The following is a 19,499-nucleotide window of genomic DNA, read 5'->3' on the forward strand; positions in this document are numbered from 1 at the left end:
GGTGACGCGCTTGGATTCTCTATGTCTTTTCTGCATCAACTCTCTCCATCGTCCAATCTAAATCCAGTGTCCAATAGTCTTCTTGACATCACCTGCATCTTGGACATTGCTACGCCCTCTTTGGGTCCGTCATCATGGGTCGGACTCGTCTTGAAGACGTGACGTGTGCAATATGTTACGATTCGCTATTCAACAAGAGAGACGATCTGCGAGACTTGGTACCGATAGCTACGTGCGATTGCGGTGAGTTGAATAATTACATATCATACTAGCTTTTGCCTATCCAACCGTTTGTAATTCAATACTCATGACGCCATCAGTCGCGTTTCATGCTGCCAGAGGCATAGATGTACAATGCTGATATACATTGATGGTATATAGGTCATGTGTTCCACGAGCCATGCTTGTTAGAATGGTTCCGCACGCAGTCCGACCAATACCTCACAGCTGCGAGAGAACAGGGTATAGACGGTCGTTTCGGCTCACCGACCCTATCAGATGCACCGGCAGAGTGCCCTACGTGTAGAGCAGAGTGTTTCGCCGATCCGGAGACTGGTCAGCCCTCCATACATCGATTATTCATCGACTTCGATTCTGCCTTGGATGCAAGTGTCAGTCAGATTGGATCTTCGCCATTGTCCGACAAGATCGATAGGAAGGGAAAGGGGAAACAGAAAGAAGAAGAGGTACTGAATCTTGCTAGGCGTGCCAAAGGGATAAGGGAGGAAGCGAGAGGGCTGAGTGCAGACAGCGAGGAGGCGGATATGGAAGGCATGCTCAGACGAGGGGAAGGGTTGGTATCGGATTTAGTGGGAATGCAGGTTCTAGATACAGTACGAGTGAGTCATACATCTCTTCCCGACAAGCAAAATATGAAGCTGATCTTGATTCGATGCAAAGAGCTATATTGAAGGCCTGACAAAAGAGATAAAGTCGCTCCGCAGAAATCTACAAAATAACCCCCTAATCCCGAATCTGAACGAACAGGTATTGAAACTCCAAGACCAGCTTGCGACTCTGGATCGACAATCTCGCCAGATGATTCAAAGAGAGAAGAAAAAGGCGAAGGATGAAGAAGAAGCTCGATGGAAGCCGAAAATAAAACAGGCTGAAGAAGAGAGGGACCTCATTAAACGAGCCTACGAGAAGGAGAAGGTGTTACGGCGAAACGGGATTCGGTCCATGGAAGAGAGAGTCGCAGATTCAGAAAGAAGGCTCGAAGAAGTGTCGCGGTAAGTTGCTGACATCCTCTTATCCTGTAAAGAGCTGACGAGTCCGTCCGAACAGGCAATTGGGAAAGGAGAAAGAGGACAGGTTAGCATTACAAGCCACGTTGCAAGAGCGGACTCAGCAGCTCAAGCTAAGTACCAAGCGAGTGAGTCGCTATCCGCTGCTACGTGATAGGATCCCGGATCCCCAGCTGACACAGCTCGTGATAGGTTGAAGATAGGAAAGATCTCAAACGACAGCTTGCAGCTTTGCAAGCTGAGAACGAGCGACTGAAGACAAATAACAGGGGTTCCGCGCATACACCTATTCGCGACGACTTGGCGGCGGAGGATCCGAGTATACAAGAAATATCAGGATCGCATCTCCCTGCTTTCTTTGGATCACCAAAACGGCATTCTAAAGCAGAAGACGAGTCTCTGCAGATAGATATGTCAGTATTTGAGGATTCTTTCGTTTCACCCGACCGACTCCTTCCCGCCAGAACGTCTCTCAAGCCGAAGCTGCAAGGTGCGAGACCAGTCAGAAGTCATCCTACAGCTAGGATAATGGAGTTCAATCTAGATAGCAGAAGCAATAAGGAAAATCACGATTTCGACAAAGACAAGGATAGAAGAAGATCGACATCAAGCAAATATTTCCCTTCTTCAAGTAGCGCATCAGGGGAAGAAGGGTGGGAGGACATGATAGACCACCCCAAGAAGAAGTCCACCTCGACGACGCCTGCGGATAAGGCGTTCATTTCGAATTTTGTCAAGAGAAGTGCGACAAATCCATTCCAAACTACCAAACAGTCCATCGAGAATCGTCGCCAACTGCCGTCATTGTCAAGTAGACCGTCGGACAAGGGGATAATCGATATGACGGAATCGCCCAAATCTGATAGATTGCTGAAGAGGGAGAGCAATTCGAACGCGGTCGCTAGTCTAGGCTTGGCGGACAAGAACGGACGACCGAAGAAAGGCATTGTCAGTGGGCAAAAGGTGAAACGAAAAGCTCAGGGGTTCGGTGGTCTAGGTTGAAGGCGGATGAAAATCAAAGATTGCCTTGATACGACTTAAAGTTGAGTGCTTGGATACGGTCTGTTGTCTTGTTTATACGCATATACCAGTACTATCGTTGTCGCCATATTCTTGTTGAATGCATGATTTGAATCAGATTAATGCTGCGGAACGCAAGACCCGGTCATGGGAGTCGAGTTGACAACGTCCGGCCGAGTATGACAGGAACAGACAAGCCAATGGTATTATTCCGGTAACCAAGAGCAACTACCTTACAGCTCTCCCGCTAGCACTGACTCCATGGATGCTTAGATACCCAACTTTGATCGTATACCTCGTCGTCAAATGGCATGACTTGGTCGATTTCAGAGGCATTCTGATGAAGAGCAATATGGCTTGAGAAAAGTATAAATATCGATACCCAGCAGATCAATTCAATGCTTTTCTTCTTCTTCTTTCTTCATCAGCAGTGCTGCTCACTCTTTCTTTACTACTTCTTTCGCTCCAACTCTTTATCACTCTTCAATCGTTCGGCCGGTCCGTCCAAACCACCTTATTCACTTCGCTTCGTACAAACCTTTTTTTGGCTTTTTTCCGAGAATCAACCTTGCACAACAGATCCAAATATCCAGGTCTCTTTCGACACGACAAGATGCTCTTCAAATACCTCTTCTCAGTCCTTCCCCTTCTGGCTTTCGTAGCTGCCACCCCGACCCCGGTGAAGAGACAAGCCGGGCGATGTCCTACTTTCGCTCTTCAGGATTACGCGTGAGTCAACTTGGGTCCAATGTTCGTCCTCGCCTTGAAGCGATCGTAGTCATCTGCTGGGAGACTGCATGAAGTATAATGTAAGGCTTTGAGCTGACCATGACTTCGTCAATGCTGCTCAATCACTGGGTCAGGGCCTTCCAAATCTCCGATGGCGTAGCTGGAAATGCCGAGGCAGAAGCCAATGCAGTATTCGTTGACCCGTTCGCCGGCTGCGATTTGGCGACGGTAGATGCGGATAGTTTGGATAATATGAAGGCGATGAGAGAGGTGAGTGCGCTCGATACAAAGACAGACATCGATATCTACACACACATTAATGCGGGCACAGTACGTTCCGACAGCACGATATGAGTATCTAAGGCTGATTAGATCTTTGCTTGCGATACAAGGCGGCCGAAGACGCTGAAACTGAATTGTTCAATCCTCAAATCGACGCTGCCGATGGGGCTGCTGCCGACTCCCTACAAATTGGAAAGATCAAGAACAAGTGAGTGAAATGCCACAACTAGACTTCGTCACATGTACGCGGCTAATGATCGGTTGATGGGGCAGAGTCCTCAAGTTGACCGGGTTCAATCAAGTACTCCGGATCCAAGCTGCTCAAGGGGAAGACACTGCCGATAAATTAGCTGAAGAACAGGTAAGCAAACGAATCCTTTATAACCCCTTAATCTTCGGACTGCTGTAGTAAGTTACTGATGAGTGTGGATTGTTGGTATCGTAGACCAAGCTCGACAAGAACATCGCTACTGACGAAGCGTCCGCAGGGGAAGCCTCGACCGCTGCTGTCGGCGGCGGAGGTGCCAATGCCGCCGCCGCTGCAGTCGCGGATGCTGCGGATGATGATGAGGCAGGTAGTGCTGCGACGGTATCCTCTTCGGCCAACGCTGGGACTTGTACTTGCGCCAACTAGATGAGGCCTGACTTTATCCTGGCAAGCAATCAGTCGTCTTGCGCTATTCAATTAATGATCGCTCGTCTATATGTCAGTCTGTATGCATGTTTCGCTTTCTCGCTATCAGATCTGAAGCATTACGAAAACACTTTCATACACGTGGATCAAGCCTAATTACCTTTTACAGATGCATGACGGTTCCTTATTCCGGAACAACAGGGTTTTTTAAACATTCGAAATGATCATCCTCTTATTGTTCTCAATTGAGATTCCCTGATCTGCTTCTAACGTCTGTCTGTCTATTCGTCTATTCTGCTCGGCCGCCATGCACACTTTCAGCTTCCCAGCTTTCGGATACAAGCATGACTATCGGTTGCGATTTAGTAATGTTCTCAGTACCGTTCGGAAGCAAGAACAATAACGCTTTTTTTCGGGCGGGAATTTAGCATGATGAGTAGCTTTATTTCTATTCTGATCTTATTGTTCTTTTAGCGCTGGAGGTGAGAAGAATCGGATGAGCAAGTCTGGAGAGGAAGTTAGTAAGTAGTCAGTAGTGGAGGAAGTCAGCGAGAACAATAAGGCAATATATCTCTGTCGTTTCATCAAATAGCGAACAATGAAATCACTTTCTGTCCTACTCGACCTGCTTTCTTGACAGACACAGAGGTATGATGGATAGTCGGGAGGCAGCAAACCACACACCATGACGACCTACACCGAAATCTACCTCGCTCCCCACTCCCACCCTTTGGAGGCTCACGATGTCCCGCGGTCTCCTTCGCCCTCACCTCTCCTCAAGCAGGGCTTCACGTCAGATGATCTGTCCGCCGTTTTTGATTCACAGTTACCTGATCTGGGAGATTATCCCTTCATAGAAGACGGACTTGACAAGGATTTCGGATCAATGTATGTGTCCCCTTTGCTTAGTACTGAGTGTCCATGAAACATCTCATGTCATCCCCTTGGCAACAAGCCTATTGTCTTGCTGCTTGTTTACACCGCTTCGTCGCTGACGCTGATAATCTGTTTATGTTCAAATTCGTTACAGTATCAGCAGTGATCAAGAGCTCGAAGAAGAGTTGATTATTGTTGCTCCCTATCTTACATCTTCTTCCACACATACACAGGACTCTGCGACACACAATAATAATAAAAACGCACAGACCTACGATACTCTACCACTATCGACAATTACCCACGAGCACAAGCCCGATCCCTCACCAGTGATACTACGTGATTACGCTACTAGATTGAGTTCAAGCTTCATTAGTCTCTCGTCACCTCTGCTTGGATCATCATATGAACTCGGTACCGGTACTATTGTAGACAAATTAGAAAGTGAACGGGGAAGGTCTAGACTTACGAGAAGTCTCTCATCGCCATTGCCCTTGAATCAGACTTGTTATAGTTATCACACCGATAATTGCGCCCACAATTCATCATCATCGTTAGATCCTTTGGTCAAAATCACCGATCAACAGCAACCGGCCAGGATGTCATTCAGAACTCCTGAAGGACAATCGTCCTTTGACTTCGGAGACGAATCTCCTAACACATCGACTTGGAGAGGCTTACGAAGAGCCCTTTCTATGGGGTCTAACGCGAGTTCGAGCATCGGAAGTAAACGGTCTTCAACAATCACCAGGCTGTCGTCAAGGCAATCGCATTCAAAGCACGCTAGCAACCATAACCATAAGCATGATCTCACGACTGTCGTCACCGCTAGTAACAGTACTAGCGCTAATGCTAGCCTCAATTACAATGCGAACAGCAAGGGCAAACAAAATGCTTTCCATGTATCGGAAACCGACTTACCGGATATTAGAGATGTACTGCAAGGGGAAAGAGGTGTTGAAGATGAGGTGGATATCGAAGACGATTGGCACAACAATATGGTAATTTGGAAGGCGGGTGAAAGCTCATCAACCTCCATTAATTCCATTCCGGCGTCAAGATCGATAAATACCACTGGGACTGGGGCTGGGACTGGGTCTAGCCATAGGGACGATGTACCTAGTGGCCCGAGCTCACCGTGTGACACGGATCGCTTCTCATTGTCAGATTATACACTCGGACTCCCTTTCCCTAAACCACCAAGCATAATCCATAATCATAATCATCATGACACCCAAGAGCAAGAGCAAGAGCAAGAGCACGAGCATACCATCACCATCCAATCACTCACTAACATCCCATCTCATCTCGACTCTTCCCCTATTGACCCTAATTTCCCTTTTCACTCAACCACCCAAACCCAAACACAAAAACATACAACATCCTCATCTATCTCTGTCGCAGACGATGGTAGGATAACCCCTGTATCCATAGTATCAAGCGGTTCTCAATCAGCTTATTGTCCTCCTTCACCTGCTTTGACACCTTCTCCACAACTCTCTTCATCGAATTCTCCTATCCTTACTACGCCTGCCGTACACCCCTCCCCTGCAAAAGCTATATCCACTCTGAAAAACCTGGAAGAGGAAGAAATTCAAAAGGATATTCAGCTCGAAATCGATATACAATCAATCATTGAAAACACACAGAGTGTACCGTTGGCACCTAAATCCTCTGGTCTTCCGCCGTTGATTCCGAGAAATATAACCCCTCCTTCAGGCTCCACTGGTCCATTGTCTTTCCCATCAAGACCAATCACATTCACGACGTCAACAAGTACAAGTACAACTGTACCCATTGATGCTGATGCTGATGATAACGCTGATCATTCCGCAATAAAAAGAACAATAACCGAAACCGAAAACGTGAACAATAAACAAGTCGATTCATTACAACCTCCTATTGTTCTCGACACACAAACCAAAGACGACCTCAAGTCCACTGCATTACAGTCTAGTGATTCGATGACGTTTGGTGAGCGCCCAATCGAAGGTAGGGAAAGGGACTGGGCCTACGATAATCAAGGTACGTCCCACTATGCTCTCTTTCTTCTTCGCCACCTCTTCCCATTTCCCATCGACGGCCCCTTTCATCCAATCTGTCCCCCTGACTCAGCCTGCCTACTTCGACAGCTGTCTGCCCTCTCGCCTTCCGCTCGCTTCTAAAACTTTATTGACCAATCGGATCCTCCAACAGATACTCTGGACCCTCACCCACCACAACCAGCTACTGTCTCCAGACACATACCGCCTCCGCTCTCATACCATCCGCATCACAAGGCTCAACAACCTTCCGTGCCCTTCTCCACACGGACCACCTCCACAGTATCTGGTGGGCACAACTCCCGATACAGCGGTGTCGACCCCTTAGACACGTTGTCACCACCTCCATCTTACGGTCAGTTCTCAAATTCATCAAACAGCTCAAGGAGGAACTCCAAGTACACGGCATTCTCGGGATCAAGTGGGAGTTCGACCTATTCGTATTCGACTAACGATTCATTCTCGTTCCGTGGTAATCACAATCACAACAATCAACAGCACTGGCAATTTGGCGGACAACCTGACATTTCGACTGTGTTCGAGGAAGAGAATAGCGCTGATTACGGTGAGGACGAAGACCATTCAAAGAAAGACCAGTACGAATTTGGCGTCAAGCAAACGTCTTTACCAAATCATCAGACCCACGGCACTCTGCACACTGGATCTTCCGCGACATTGGTCAATCGTCCCAATAATCGATCGACACCAGGATACTTTTCAAGAGAAAGATCAGGCACTGTAAGCTCCCAGGCTGGAACAGTCACCTCGAATCACTCTGGCAAGTCGTCTGCAACCAAAGGACCAGTCCACCCATTCGCCAACGCAGTAGTTAGACCAACTTCACCACCCAGTATACCAACTAGCAAATCGCATAACAATTTCTTGTCGCCTCAAGCTGGACGAAGACCAGATCATCCATCGCTTCAGTCTTCCAGATCTTCGCCTGACCTAGCTGAACAATACAAGATGTCTCACCCTGCCCATCAAGTCGCCTTGGTATCAACGGAAGACGATCGAGATGACGAAGAGACCTGTCCCGTATGTGTAGAAAGTCTGAGCTTTACATACAGATTACCAGGAGAGAAGCCTCATATCGTGCCGGGATGTGGACATGCTTTACATGAGGTAAGTTCTCGAAATGTATCTGGATCCAAACGCAGACTGACGCGCAGTTTTCTTCGCATAGGAATGCTTCGTCACCGTGTACGGAGATGTACCGCCCGAAGGATCGAAAAAGGTGCTAGGTGTTTGCGGTGTCTGCAGACAACCGATGAAGATGGCCGATGGAGCCACTAAGCGAGATAGTGAGTCCTGCTTATGGTCCAGATCGAGCACGTGCTGATCAAGGATTCGCAGAACTCGCCATGCTCATGGGTCAACCGGGCCAGAATGGAGCTCGAAAATCCTCACAGTCAGCACCTTCCGCTCGATCGGTTGGCGGTCGAGGTCAAAACACTTCACCTACTCCTGCCGATCCTAACGCAGATGATCCCGTCACCAATGGTACGATCAGCTCCTCCAGATCGATGCATTCAGAAGCATCTCAGCCAAAAGTAGTTGTACCGTCCATCTCAATTCGATCCGAATTCCCCTCGATTGCTAAAGGTCATCGAAAGGGTAAACAAGTTATCACCGCGATGGTCACAGTCGAAGTCCCTTCTGCAGGCGACCGAGGCAAATACCCGACTACCCTCAGGCCGCCTGGAATGTCAAGATCAGCATCAACCGATGACCAATTTTCCCCTCAGCTGCCTCCATCACCCAGATCAGCTTCTGACGCATCCGTTGTACCCTCAACTGCAAGAAGCGGGGTGGCCACTGCTCCCGATCCATTTGCTCATGTTGTTCACGACCTGAAACATCGTGTGGTGGACTACAAGACATCTGGTCTAGATCAACTTGGCTCCTTGAGGTTATTCGATTTGTTGTCCGTCAGGAAGGGTCAATTGATCCGGGAATTCCACGTCTACCTTTTCCAAGAAGCCTTGATATGTGTATCGGAAGAGAAGAAATCTGGCTTCCGCGGTATCTTCTCCTCTTCCTCCTCCGTCAGAAGTGATCATTCCGGCGGGTCGCACCATGGTCGAGGTGTTCTCAAACTCAAAGGCAGGATATACGTTCGACATGTCAAGAAAGTGATCGATTCTTCGGTCCAAGGAGAAATGAGTCTGACTATCACGATGGAGGATGAATCACTAGACTCCTTCATCCTCTGCTTCAAAGACAGATCAAGTCATGAGACTTGGAGGTCGACCATCAATAGGCTGCTTGACGAAGTCAAGGGAGGTCAACTGAAGCCATCCAGGATGCCTCGATCGGCCAATACACCGCTTTCCGCTGGTGGGTCAGCCCACGGTTTCGGCATTGACCTCGCGTCCCCTTCGACAGCTGGATACGCCATTACCCCTTCGACATCATCATTTGCGAACCATGAACCAACTCCTGGCGATCTCGCTTTCGAACAACCCCTTGGGCCGATTCACACACCCATCGATCTAGTCATTGTACTGTCTCTTCCTGCACCTTCGCAATCAAACAATCAGCTGCCCCTCAAAGTCAAGCTCATGAAATCGTCGCTCTCGTTCATACTCGCTTTGCTCGGTCCGAAAGACCGTATTTCTCTCGTCACTTGCGAGATGGGCGTCAACGGAATCGCGAGAAAGACGCCTTTCCTTACGCCTTGCAGATATGAATCACGCAAGCGATTAGAAGCATTCGTCGAAACTCTTGGAAGCGGTAGAGAAGCCAAAGACGATTTCGAAGTGCAAGTCGGACGAGAAGAACGATATGACGTTGTTACCGCTGTCAATGTGGCATTGGATGTGGTCTTACAACGAAAGGCAAAAAACCCCATATCCAGTATGATCCTCATCAGCGATACATCAGATGTCATCAAGCGAGCCCAAATGGACCTGGTCACCGCTAGACTAGATGCTGCAAATGTTCCTGTTCACGCCTTAGGGTACGGTCGATCGCATGACCCGTCTCCACTCTGGATGATCTCGAATCACACTCATGGAACATACACCTTCGTCAAGGAATGGTATCACCTCCGAGATACCTTAGCCGGCGTGGTTGGCGGTCTGATGTCAATCGCAATGGATAACATGAAACTGCACTTGACCTGTCAAGAGAACGAATTCCATGTCACCAAGGTATCCGGCACAACTCAGGCTATAGTATCAAAGAACGGTAAAGACGTTGATATCGAGTTGAGGGAATTAAGATATGGCGAAATCAGAGAGATCCTGGTAGAGCTCGACCTGGAAGGCGAGTCATCAAACGAGCAAAGGTATTCCGGCGAAGGTTCTAGCGAGAATGGACAGCTGGATGGCTCGCAACATGGTTCATCGATAAGGAAACAACCGTCATTCAATGTCGACAGGGGATTAGGTCTTGACACTCTTTCAGTTGGCGATGCGAATGCGCTAAGAGATGTCGTGTACGAGGATGCCCTCATCGACGAAGTTCCGGTTGTCGAAGTCGATTGCTCGTTCCATGATCCCAGAGCGGGACGATCAGTTGCTCGATTGGCTCATCCGGTTTTGCTTACCGTCGCCATCTTGCCGCCAAATGCCCCTCCGTCCAGTACTCCGGCGGACCCAATGATAGTGAGGAGACGAATGGAACTTTTGGCCAGCGACATGATTACGCGAGCTCTTCTCATAGCATCCAGGAAGAATTTCACTCACGCATCCAGGATATTGCGCGAGACCAAGAGAATTATTGAGACGATAGTAGACGGTTTACGATCCCACATCAACGGGAATAGCTCGAGGAGTAAGCGGGAAGCTCAGACTATCTTCGCGATAGACGGATTACTGGGAACCATTCAAGATCTGGATGGATTGTTAGATGGTCTGGAAGAGCACAAGGAATTGTTCGAGCGAGATCATAGGAATTACTCAGCACAGCAGGTGAGCTCAGCTGATTCTTTCACACGACTCACTCAAGCTGACCGAGAGTCAATAATTCAGGCCGGGGTGTTACGTGCGCAACGAAGTTGGACGACGAGGACACCGACTGAGAGGAATTACTGTACAAAAGAGATAGGAGAGATAATACAGCTGAGCGGAGAATGGCAAGGAAGGAGTTGACCGGATTGGCTAGGATTCGATTGTGTTGACTATAACATACATATCTTGTACATATTTTTGGGTTTGGGTTTGGGTTTACGGCTGAGTCTTGTATATACATGACGTCACCTTGCTTGCATGAAGTTTCATCGATATGACATAGGAAGAATAGCGTATGCATGTGAAGCTAAATGCAGCGAACCTCAAATGAATGAGCACAGCTTAACGCACGTCGAGTGAGTGAGAACTGCAAATGAGCCAAGTACATAAATGAGCCCAGCCTGCGATGCAAGATGAGGAAGACGCCACGCTGCACGCTGGCATGACAAACTCAGATGACCTCCTTTATATACGTCAGTCGAGTCCAGTTCACAGCTTTTGGTATGCTCCTTTCGTGACAGCGCACCTTGACACATATCGAATGTCATCATGTCCCACTGGGTTTTCCGGGCTGTCTGAATGCTCCTGTTTAGTATCTCGCCTGACCTGGACTCACCTTACTTCACCGCGCTTCATCTCGATCTGTCCCGTTTGATCTTATCTCATCCTATCATCCTATCTTGCTGCATCGCATCTGACCCCTCCAGACAATCAGTGTATAAACATGACGGAACACCGATCATGCGACAAGTCGACGGGGGCGGCAAGCCTTCCATCGCGGACGGCCACAGAGGTTGCAGGTAAGCAAGCTTGCTTCCAGTCTCATTCACAGCACTGCTGTTGATGCCTTTGAGCAGATGCAACACAAGATGGCATCACCAGCTTTCCTTCCCATGATACAGACAAGCTGCTCTTCCGTGTCAACACCACATCTGAAGCCTTCCGTGATAGACTTAAAAGCGAGCTCAAGGAAGAATTCCACAATCTTCTCCGTCGTGACAACCTTTTCAGCAATGATGCTTCATGGACAACACTCCATGCGAAGGCCTCGTTATTCGCTAATCAGATCGACAACATCGCGTGTTCATCTACTTTTTATGATCCCCAAATCTTCAGCGTAGTCGATACTGAAATGTCGAAATGGCTCAAGACCGGGTCGACACCGACCACGCAGCAAGTCTTCGATGCTTACTACGAATCTTTGTGCACCAACATCATGTATGACGCGAAGCGCCGTACCGATATGTCGTTTTGGGTGGGTAAAGATGAAGAACTCCAAGCGGCATGGACTTAGTGGAATGCTGATGGAATCAAGAAACCGCAAGGCTCCTGTCTCACCGCTTCGATACTTCGGGGTATCTCGACGTTCGATCACGAACAGACACTCGACCGAGACACCGTGATCAGTACGAAGAGGGAGATCGGACCAAGGATCTCAAGACTCGAGCATGAGATCACCGACCTTCATAATGCTGATCTAGCCGCTAAGGATGGAGAGGCGGATCGGTCAGCCATTCGGGAGAAACAACTCGAGCTTTCTAGGCTGAGAAGTAGAAATCATTTTTTGAGCGTATTGGACACAGGAAAGACTGATTGATCGCTATGATCCGAGCTTGCTGCACAGGCCACAGAACTCGTACACAGATACATACCGTAGCTACAGTATAGCTGAATGATTCATGACAATCTCCACTCCACATCCCCTCAAGTCTATCATCAGTGGCAGCCATCCATCGGTACTAATCAGCATCGTGGCGGTCAACAGGTCCCTTGCTGTCCCGCAAGCTGTGCAACATTTACAGGCATGACACTGCTTCTCATGCGCGTCACAGTGGAAAGAAAGGAGGACTACATTCACTATACGTCATTATACGTCAGAGCCCGGACCAGGACAGGTTGACATGATGCAATGTTATCCTGGTGAAGATCCATTCTCGCAGACATCCCTTCAGTCGACAGCAACAAAGGGTCCGAGAAGCTCATCTGCGCGTGAGTGGTGTGGTTGCCCAATGGCACTCGGCCTATAAGACCCAGTACAATCAAGTTAGCCAATTTCTCGATACCACTCTGGACGATGCGTCCAAGAAGGAGGTCAGCTTAAAATTTTTCGACGCGGTCAAGCAGGTTGGTCGACTCGGGACTCATGCCGAATACGTGACTCTGTACCTGGACACGAAGCACGAATACTTGATTGCTCGATCCCCGGACGTCACCAAACACTACTGGCAGGCAGCTAAAAGCGCGTGGTCCGATCTTGATCCGGCTGAATACGGCTTGGGGCAACCGACTTGGTCGACGGTTCGAGGTTTGCTTAACACCGACAGTACATACACATTGCCATCGAAGGAAAATCTCGAGTGGGAGCAAGAACAAGCAAAAGAAGCAAGCGAATCAGCAACGTCGTGCCGAAAACCGCAATATTCTCGTTTTTGTTCTGCTGAGGCGGAATTATTGTATCTCCAGACCTTGAGATTGCGGGAAGAACTTTACGAGCACGATCTGCTCTATATCCAAGATCTGGACAATCCAATCCATTCTAAACGTGAGAGAGATTACTACCCGACAAAAAAGGACTTTAGAGCCATCTTGGCTTTCGTTGGATCTGTCAGTCTTAAATCATCATATAAATCATCCGTATGATTGATTTGGCTATGTGTGCTTCATCGCGACTCTTACCTCATCTCGACTTTGCCTATCAGAAACTATCTCGCAAGTGCGCGTAGCGTGGTTTATATGCATAACGCACTATTCTTCGCGAAATGGACATGAGATTCATACTTGAAGCTTTGGCACGACTAGGGAAGTATACCCTCGGCAGATTAGTGCGAATATGAGAAGACTTGCTGGCTCTGCGTCATGGCTCAAGGGATCGGCAGGGATCGTCGTCATCGTCTTTGTCCAACAGGAATATACCATCTTGGTCAGGCGTGCGGCGCAGAGAATTAGACACCCCATGGTCGAAAATGCCGGTCAGCATCATGCGTCTCCTTTCCTGACCTCATGGTAAGGTGTCACCTTTGGAAGGATGAGTGCCCAGGCCTCCACGGTATGTGTCATCGGTGGCTCACGTAACGCCAAACCTCCGAGCTATCGCATCTTCTCATCGTAAAGCTCAGCTCCCTTCATGCTTTTCCATGAAGGGATGCCAAAAGGCTACTACAGAAGCACTGTGTCAAAGTTGCATTGCGTCGTCGAGTATATATCGTTGAAACTCTGACAATTGAGTTTCGCTCTGATCGGTTCTCGTCAGCGATCTCCTGGTTATCACTTCTCCAGATCTTGATTAGTCGGTCCTCCGCGAATAATGTCGAGCGATTCACAGTCAAGCGACGAGCCTTACCATTGGCTCAAGGGTTCTCCCGGAACGTCGCCCAGACTCGGTGAGTATCTCAACACGTAGTACGCTGAGATCGTCAGGTAGACTTACAGTTGTGATGTAACCGTTAGTGTGATGGCTCGCTTGCTTTTATTCTGGTTGCCTCTGAGTAGACGTGTTCTACTTGTACTAGGTATGGTTCACAAGATATACATTTTCCAAGAGAGAGAGAAATGTATCTAAAGAAATGACAGCACTTACGCACAGCAAAGTCGTGCATGACCCTGTGTGTAGTCCTATGATTCTCGACGAATGCGTGCCTTATATCGACAGCAGAACAATATTACACTGTGTGTTCCAAAGCGTATCGTTCATCGTTAGTACAGCTATGGTGAACACACAAATGAGGAAGTCATCCTTTGCAGAACGCATGACCTCCTGAATGAGATGCATGTGACTCTGTTATGCGAACCGATATCAAACATTGCGACGGACCTGAGAAGTCATGAGAGGCTGCAATTCGGGATGCCAGAAACGACGCATGATGGCAGGCATGATGCTCCCGAATTTCTAATCCCTTGTCAGAACGCATCTTCCGAAAGGATACGATTCGAGGCCAACGTATCATCGATGACTCGGCGCAACGCCATTCTTATCCTGACGATGACTCTCGAGTAACTCCCTTCATTATCTCTCCTAAAAGGTTCCTCGAAGACGAAAGACAAAGCAGTGCAATCACTTCCTATTGCGCATCAGAGTATATAGTCCTCATTCCTGACAGCTCAACTTCGCTCTGCCTGTTCTTACCATCGATTCTCACATTTGATCATCTCATTAGGTAAAGGTCGATTTTCCCCCAAACAATGTCCAGCCAATATCAGTCGGACCAAGTATCCTATCATTGGCTCAATTAGGCCCGAAGGCAGCCATCCAGTAGTGAGTTTACATAACTTTCCGTGTGCATGGGACAGCGCATGTATGCTTACTGGTATTGTTCTCGCGCTAGTACCCGAAATTGAATTTCATTACGATCAGCTTCCTATCCATGACAACCTAGACGCGGAATTAGCAGGCGCAGTCTGTGAGCAATTCCATGAGACTATCAAGGAAAAAGGTCCTTTCGGCTCGTTAGACGAATACACAACTGCATTGCTGGACACCAAGCATACGGTACTCATCGCCCGATCGAAGCAGGCGGTAGCTAATTGGAAGGCAGCTCGCACCGCATGGAATCAGCTTGATACCACAGGATACGGATACAGCTTGGGAAAAGCCACACCCTCGACCATCAGGGGCCTCCTTGAATGCAGGAGCGCCCCTGGACGGGTGACCCTTCCTACACTTACGGACATCAGACAAGCAAAGTCAATAGCGGATTACGCAAGTCAAGATGCGGAAGAAGGACGGAAACATGAATACTTCTCGTCCGTCGAGGAAGAATTGAGCTATTTCCAAAAATTGTCAGCTCGAGATCTAAACGACGTCGATCCCTTCCGCATCCTAGACCTGGACAATTGGGAGCGAGCTGAGTACGAAAGGGAGAATTGGGTTGACTTTAGAGCCATCAAGGCGTTTGCTCATTCCATCGACGTGTCACAAGCGAGTCAGTAGCTCTGTGCAATCCTGGACATCAGACACCCACATTCGCTAGAGGACCTCTCGATACACTTCGATCATTCATATCATACGATGATGTTTAATGCGATGGCTTCTCATTTCAGTTGATAGTTGATGAAATCTGCTGAATGTGCCACATTGCCCGTTGGAGGAATATCTCCGATTTCATCCGACTTCTCTCATAGTGGAAGGAAGGAGATGAAGCAGAGTGATGATTTGATCCCGTTGCTTTGATTTCCAAGCCAATGATATCGCATGGGATTGACTGAACGACTGAATATCAAAGCATTCATCCATAAGTGCATTTAACCTACAACATCAATAGCTTCTCCGTCATCCATCGCCCCAATACACCTACAAGATGCCGTCCCTCACAAAAATGATCTTCGGAAACGGTCCTCTGGGCCCTTCGTGAGTTTTATATACGCAGAACGTGAGATCAGGAAATGCTAATGGAAGTCTTCATCCGCGATTATCCGACTTTTCATCACAACAACAATGCAAACGACTAAACACTTAAATGCCGCCTGTCTCCCCATCCCATGACCCAATTCTGCATCGATCTTCCTCCCCGACTATTTGACATGCTACCAAAAATCCACCCCGAATGACAGCTTTGCCCCGTTCATCCGACAACACCCAGGTGTCCAGAAGTACTGGGCTAGATGGTCAAACTTCTACAAGAACGCAGCTGGATACAGACAAAAGGGTTACCTGTATGATGATTTGATCGTTGAGGAGACTCCTCAAGTGCAAAAGGTGGGTGCAGCTTCGGGCAACATCTGGGTACGGCGATGTGTGCGAAGGGTGTTAAGGGCATACTAGATCGGGCGGTGGGTGGAAACTATCGGACCATCGGGACACCCTTACGAGTCAAGCTCGATAGAGTAGGGACGGAATAGGCCCAAAAAAAAAGCAGAAAGATAGCTCTGGAAAAGGAGGAACAACAGGGGTTCAGACAAGGCGTACGATGAAGGCGTGACGGTGGATCAGCGGAATCAGCTGCAGGCACCGAGCATGCAGGTGGACGGACAGATCATGCGCATCACGAATCGCTCCCGGTTTCAGCTCGCTTGTCCGGTCCAGCGGGCTGGGGGCCAGGTGATCCAACGGAAATGACAAGGGGAAAGAGCGGGAGACAGAGGCATAAAACGGTTACTTGGAGATGCGGGATACTGGGATATGCGGAAATTCCTGTTCTCGTGGACGTGATGGGTGTTTCCAGGGCATTTGTCGCTGACCCTCCTTTTTTATTACGGTTACAGGCTCTTTCCCGACTTTCCGCTAAACAACGATACGACCGAGTCTTCCGAATGCGAAGAGGTCTTACCCAATCTATGGCCCACAAGAACCTTCCTAAGGAACAATGGATCAAGGCCGACGAGGTGAGTTTGGCTTCAACATTAATCATCCCTTTTAATTTTAGCAATTTTAGCATACAAGACAACGTTGTCACAATATACCCATTTCTCACCAAGGAATGAAGTTGCTGATGGGGTTTCCAATGTCAAATTGCAGGATGTCCGATACCTTACCCCATTGATCGAGCAAGTAGTCGCTGAGGAGGCCGAGCGAGCTGAGTGGGATTACATGACCGTGGAGAAGATCCAACAAAAACGAGCAGAGAAGCGAAACATCTTCTCCAAGCGGGAAGGTACTCATTAAGCGGAAGTGGGTCACCGGTCTAGACTTTCTATGAAGGAGGAAGATCGTGGGCAGGTGGAGTTGATAGCGGACCCAATGCATCGCATTACCATTTCCACTACTACTACGATATCGAGAATTGTCTCTCATCATCCGCCCTCAGACCCCTAGACTCCTCAGATTGATTCGTTGCTGACGCGTATTGGCTGGACCCTTCTCGAGGTGGATTGGCACCGTAAATGATGCGTTGAGCTAAAACAGCTACGAAGACCCGATAATTAGCTTAGACCGGTCACAATATATGGCAGGATAGAAAGCTGCTGAAACTCACCGCTGTCCCAGCATAGTGTCATTATAGCAGTCACCTTGAACTGGATCGGTGATCCCCTGAGAAAGAAGTACACGGTTCTGCGTTCGGAGTCGTGGTCGATCAGCATTCCTGGCTAATTTCTCAAGGCCGTATAGCTAGACTGTCGAAATACATGGATGGTGTGGTTGGCATGACATGGCTCAGCGGCACAGACTCACTTATACGCATCTCCGAAGAACCATCCTGCCAGAGTAGATGATCTGAAGCCATAGCATGATTTACGCTGGAAGTTCGATACGAATTGAGGGATGGGCAAGGTTGATTCTGTTAAGATCCTTGCCTTCAGCGATGTGATCTACATTTACCATCTTCGATAAAAAGACATACCTATAGTCAGAGCGATGAAACCCAATCTATTCATATGATATGGTCAGCTTTGACTATGACGATGACGGAAATGATCGGTCGAAATCATCAATGGCTTACGCATCTATATACCTGTACAAACATAAAAGCCAGCTGTAAGCTTGGGATCAGATGGGAGAGGGATAAACGGTAGACATACCACATCCACCTGCCTAAGATAATCTGGAGGACCCCCAAGAGCAATATCAAACCCGCTAAGAACTCAAGATAATTCCCATATCCATCCCATTGCCAGAACCCAAAAGGTCTCCTTCCACCTACGAACAGCCCTTTAATTCCGGAGCCTTCACCTACACCTGCACCTGCGCCTGCGCCTGCACCTCGAGATGATGAGGTCGGAGGCTGACTGAGGTAGTCGGACTCTTCCCTTGAGTGACCTGGATTAGGCGAGTTAGGCAAAGGCGACAAAGGTGCGTAGTTCGATGAATCTTCAAGGTTTGGGGAGGACGGTTTGTAATGCAGACAGATTGCAAGAAGGACGAGTTGGGATAGTATCAATAGTAGCGATTGAATGAGTAGAGCTAGAATGGCCGCGTGTCAGTACGTCGGAATGCAGTCGATATCTTGTGAGTACCTCGTATAGTACGGATACTGAGGTCGACGTGACGTAACGTACGAGTTTCGAATCTGTTACCAAGCCAGAAGAACACTCTGATAGTATTTGCGATGAGGAGAACGCCGCATACGTCTGAAGACGGCACATGCATCAGCTCGTCCTCGATACTTTGGGGGTGGGAAGTCTGTCATACTGACCATGTGAAAAGCCTGAAGAGTCTCTTTATCGTGCACAAAGTCAGCGGACACTCAGCATACACAGCACATATCACAGGACCAAGGAGGATGGACTCACTTCTTCTTGACTATACTATAAGCCTACAGCATCACTTAGCCATCCTTCAGTCAAATTCGCCAGCATATGCACTCACTTGATCTGCATATATCAGTGGGGGCCTGGCGAACTTTCATCAGTTTTCATGGTTCAGTGAAGTCTGTCAATCACCGAGTTACTTACCCTACGGCCATCCCAATTCCAGCGAGTGTACTGAGTATGGTCATCCTGCTTCACGTTCGCAAAGCCTTGACCGACGGTAGATCTTGGCCTTGATGGTTGTGCGACTGTAAAGCTGTGGCTATCGACGACATGTATGCATAGATGATAAGGCAGACGATATTCATTGCCTGTCATTATCACTCGCAGTGACATTTGCTAAGGTACGGTGCCCCACGCCATGTTTACGGTTAAATTACAGACTCATCTTCCCGTTCATCGCTACTATTGTCATTAAGCAAGATCATCAAAAAGTCTGTCGTAGACTAAGACACAGACCCGAAAGGATCCTTCATCAACCCAACCGCCTCGTAAGTTCCTGCAGACAGAGACCTTGACATCAAGCACATTC

General features: G+C 48.3%; 6 protein-coding genes across 6 annotated transcripts; 5 read left to right on the forward strand and 1 right to left on the reverse strand.

Annotated features, from left to right (window-relative positions):
- Window positions 1-134: 134 nt before the first annotated feature.
- Window positions 135-2,249, forward strand: I303_106623 (uncharacterized protein; the record flags this gene model as incomplete). Its single annotated transcript, XM_018411378.1, has 5 exons — window positions 135-243; window positions 382-839; window positions 901-1,232; window positions 1,288-1,375; window positions 1,440-2,249. The coding sequence occupies 5 exons, from the start codon at window positions 135-137 to the stop codon at window positions 2,247-2,249; spliced, it is 1,797 nt and encodes a 598-aa protein (XP_018259190.1).
- Window positions 2,250-2,880: 631 nt separating this feature from the next.
- On the forward strand, window positions 2,881-3,912 carry I303_106624 (uncharacterized protein; the record flags this gene model as incomplete). The annotated part of the gene is made up of 5 exons (XM_018411377.1): window positions 2,881-2,996; window positions 3,131-3,266; window positions 3,389-3,486; window positions 3,552-3,639; window positions 3,724-3,912. The coding sequence occupies 5 exons, from the start codon at window positions 2,881-2,883 to the stop codon at window positions 3,910-3,912; spliced, it is 627 nt and encodes a 208-aa protein (XP_018259189.1).
- Window positions 3,913-4,597: 685 nt separating this feature from the next.
- I303_106625 (uncharacterized protein) lies at window positions 4,598-10,927 on the forward strand (the record flags this gene model as incomplete). Its single annotated transcript, XM_018411376.1, has 6 exons — window positions 4,598-4,800; window positions 4,943-6,813; window positions 6,985-7,955; window positions 8,017-8,134; window positions 8,187-10,747; window positions 10,808-10,927. 6 exons carry the CDS (start codon window positions 4,598-4,600, stop codon window positions 10,925-10,927), a joined length of 5,844 nt encoding a protein of 1,947 aa, XP_018259188.1.
- A 3,163-nt stretch (window positions 10,928-14,090) lies between these two features.
- On the forward strand, window positions 14,091-15,713 carry I303_106626 (uncharacterized protein; the record flags this gene model as incomplete). The annotated part of the gene is made up of 2 exons (XM_018411375.1): window positions 14,091-14,166; window positions 15,109-15,713. The coding sequence occupies 2 exons, from the start codon at window positions 14,091-14,093 to the stop codon at window positions 15,711-15,713; spliced, it is 681 nt and encodes a 226-aa protein (XP_018259187.1).
- A 367-nt stretch (window positions 15,714-16,080) lies between these two features.
- On the forward strand, window positions 16,081-17,384 carry I303_106627 (uncharacterized protein; the record flags this gene model as incomplete). Its single annotated transcript, XM_018411374.2, has 4 exons — window positions 16,081-16,130; window positions 16,334-16,478; window positions 16,985-17,104; window positions 17,238-17,384. The coding sequence occupies 4 exons, from the start codon at window positions 16,081-16,083 to the stop codon at window positions 17,382-17,384; spliced, it is 462 nt and encodes a 153-aa protein (XP_018259186.2).
- A 103-nt stretch (window positions 17,385-17,487) lies between these two features.
- Window positions 17,488-19,155, reverse strand: I303_106628 (uncharacterized protein; the record flags this gene model as incomplete). The annotated part of the gene is made up of 11 exons (XM_018411372.1): window positions 17,488-17,624; window positions 17,695-17,771; window positions 17,892-17,997; window positions 18,061-18,086; window positions 18,160-18,171; window positions 18,239-18,620; window positions 18,716-18,787; window positions 18,853-18,875; window positions 18,950-18,972; window positions 19,026-19,050; window positions 19,112-19,155. The coding sequence occupies 11 exons, from the start codon at window positions 19,153-19,155 to the stop codon at window positions 17,488-17,490; spliced, it is 927 nt and encodes a 308-aa protein (XP_018259184.1).
- Between the last annotated feature and the right edge of the window lie 344 nt (window positions 19,156-19,499).

The sequence above is a fragment of the Kwoniella dejecticola genome, chromosome 8 (genome assembly GCF_000512565.2).
Source record: "Kwoniella dejecticola CBS 10117 chromosome 8, complete sequence".
NCBI lineage: Eukaryota > Fungi > Basidiomycota > Tremellomycetes > Tremellales > Cryptococcaceae > Kwoniella > Kwoniella dejecticola.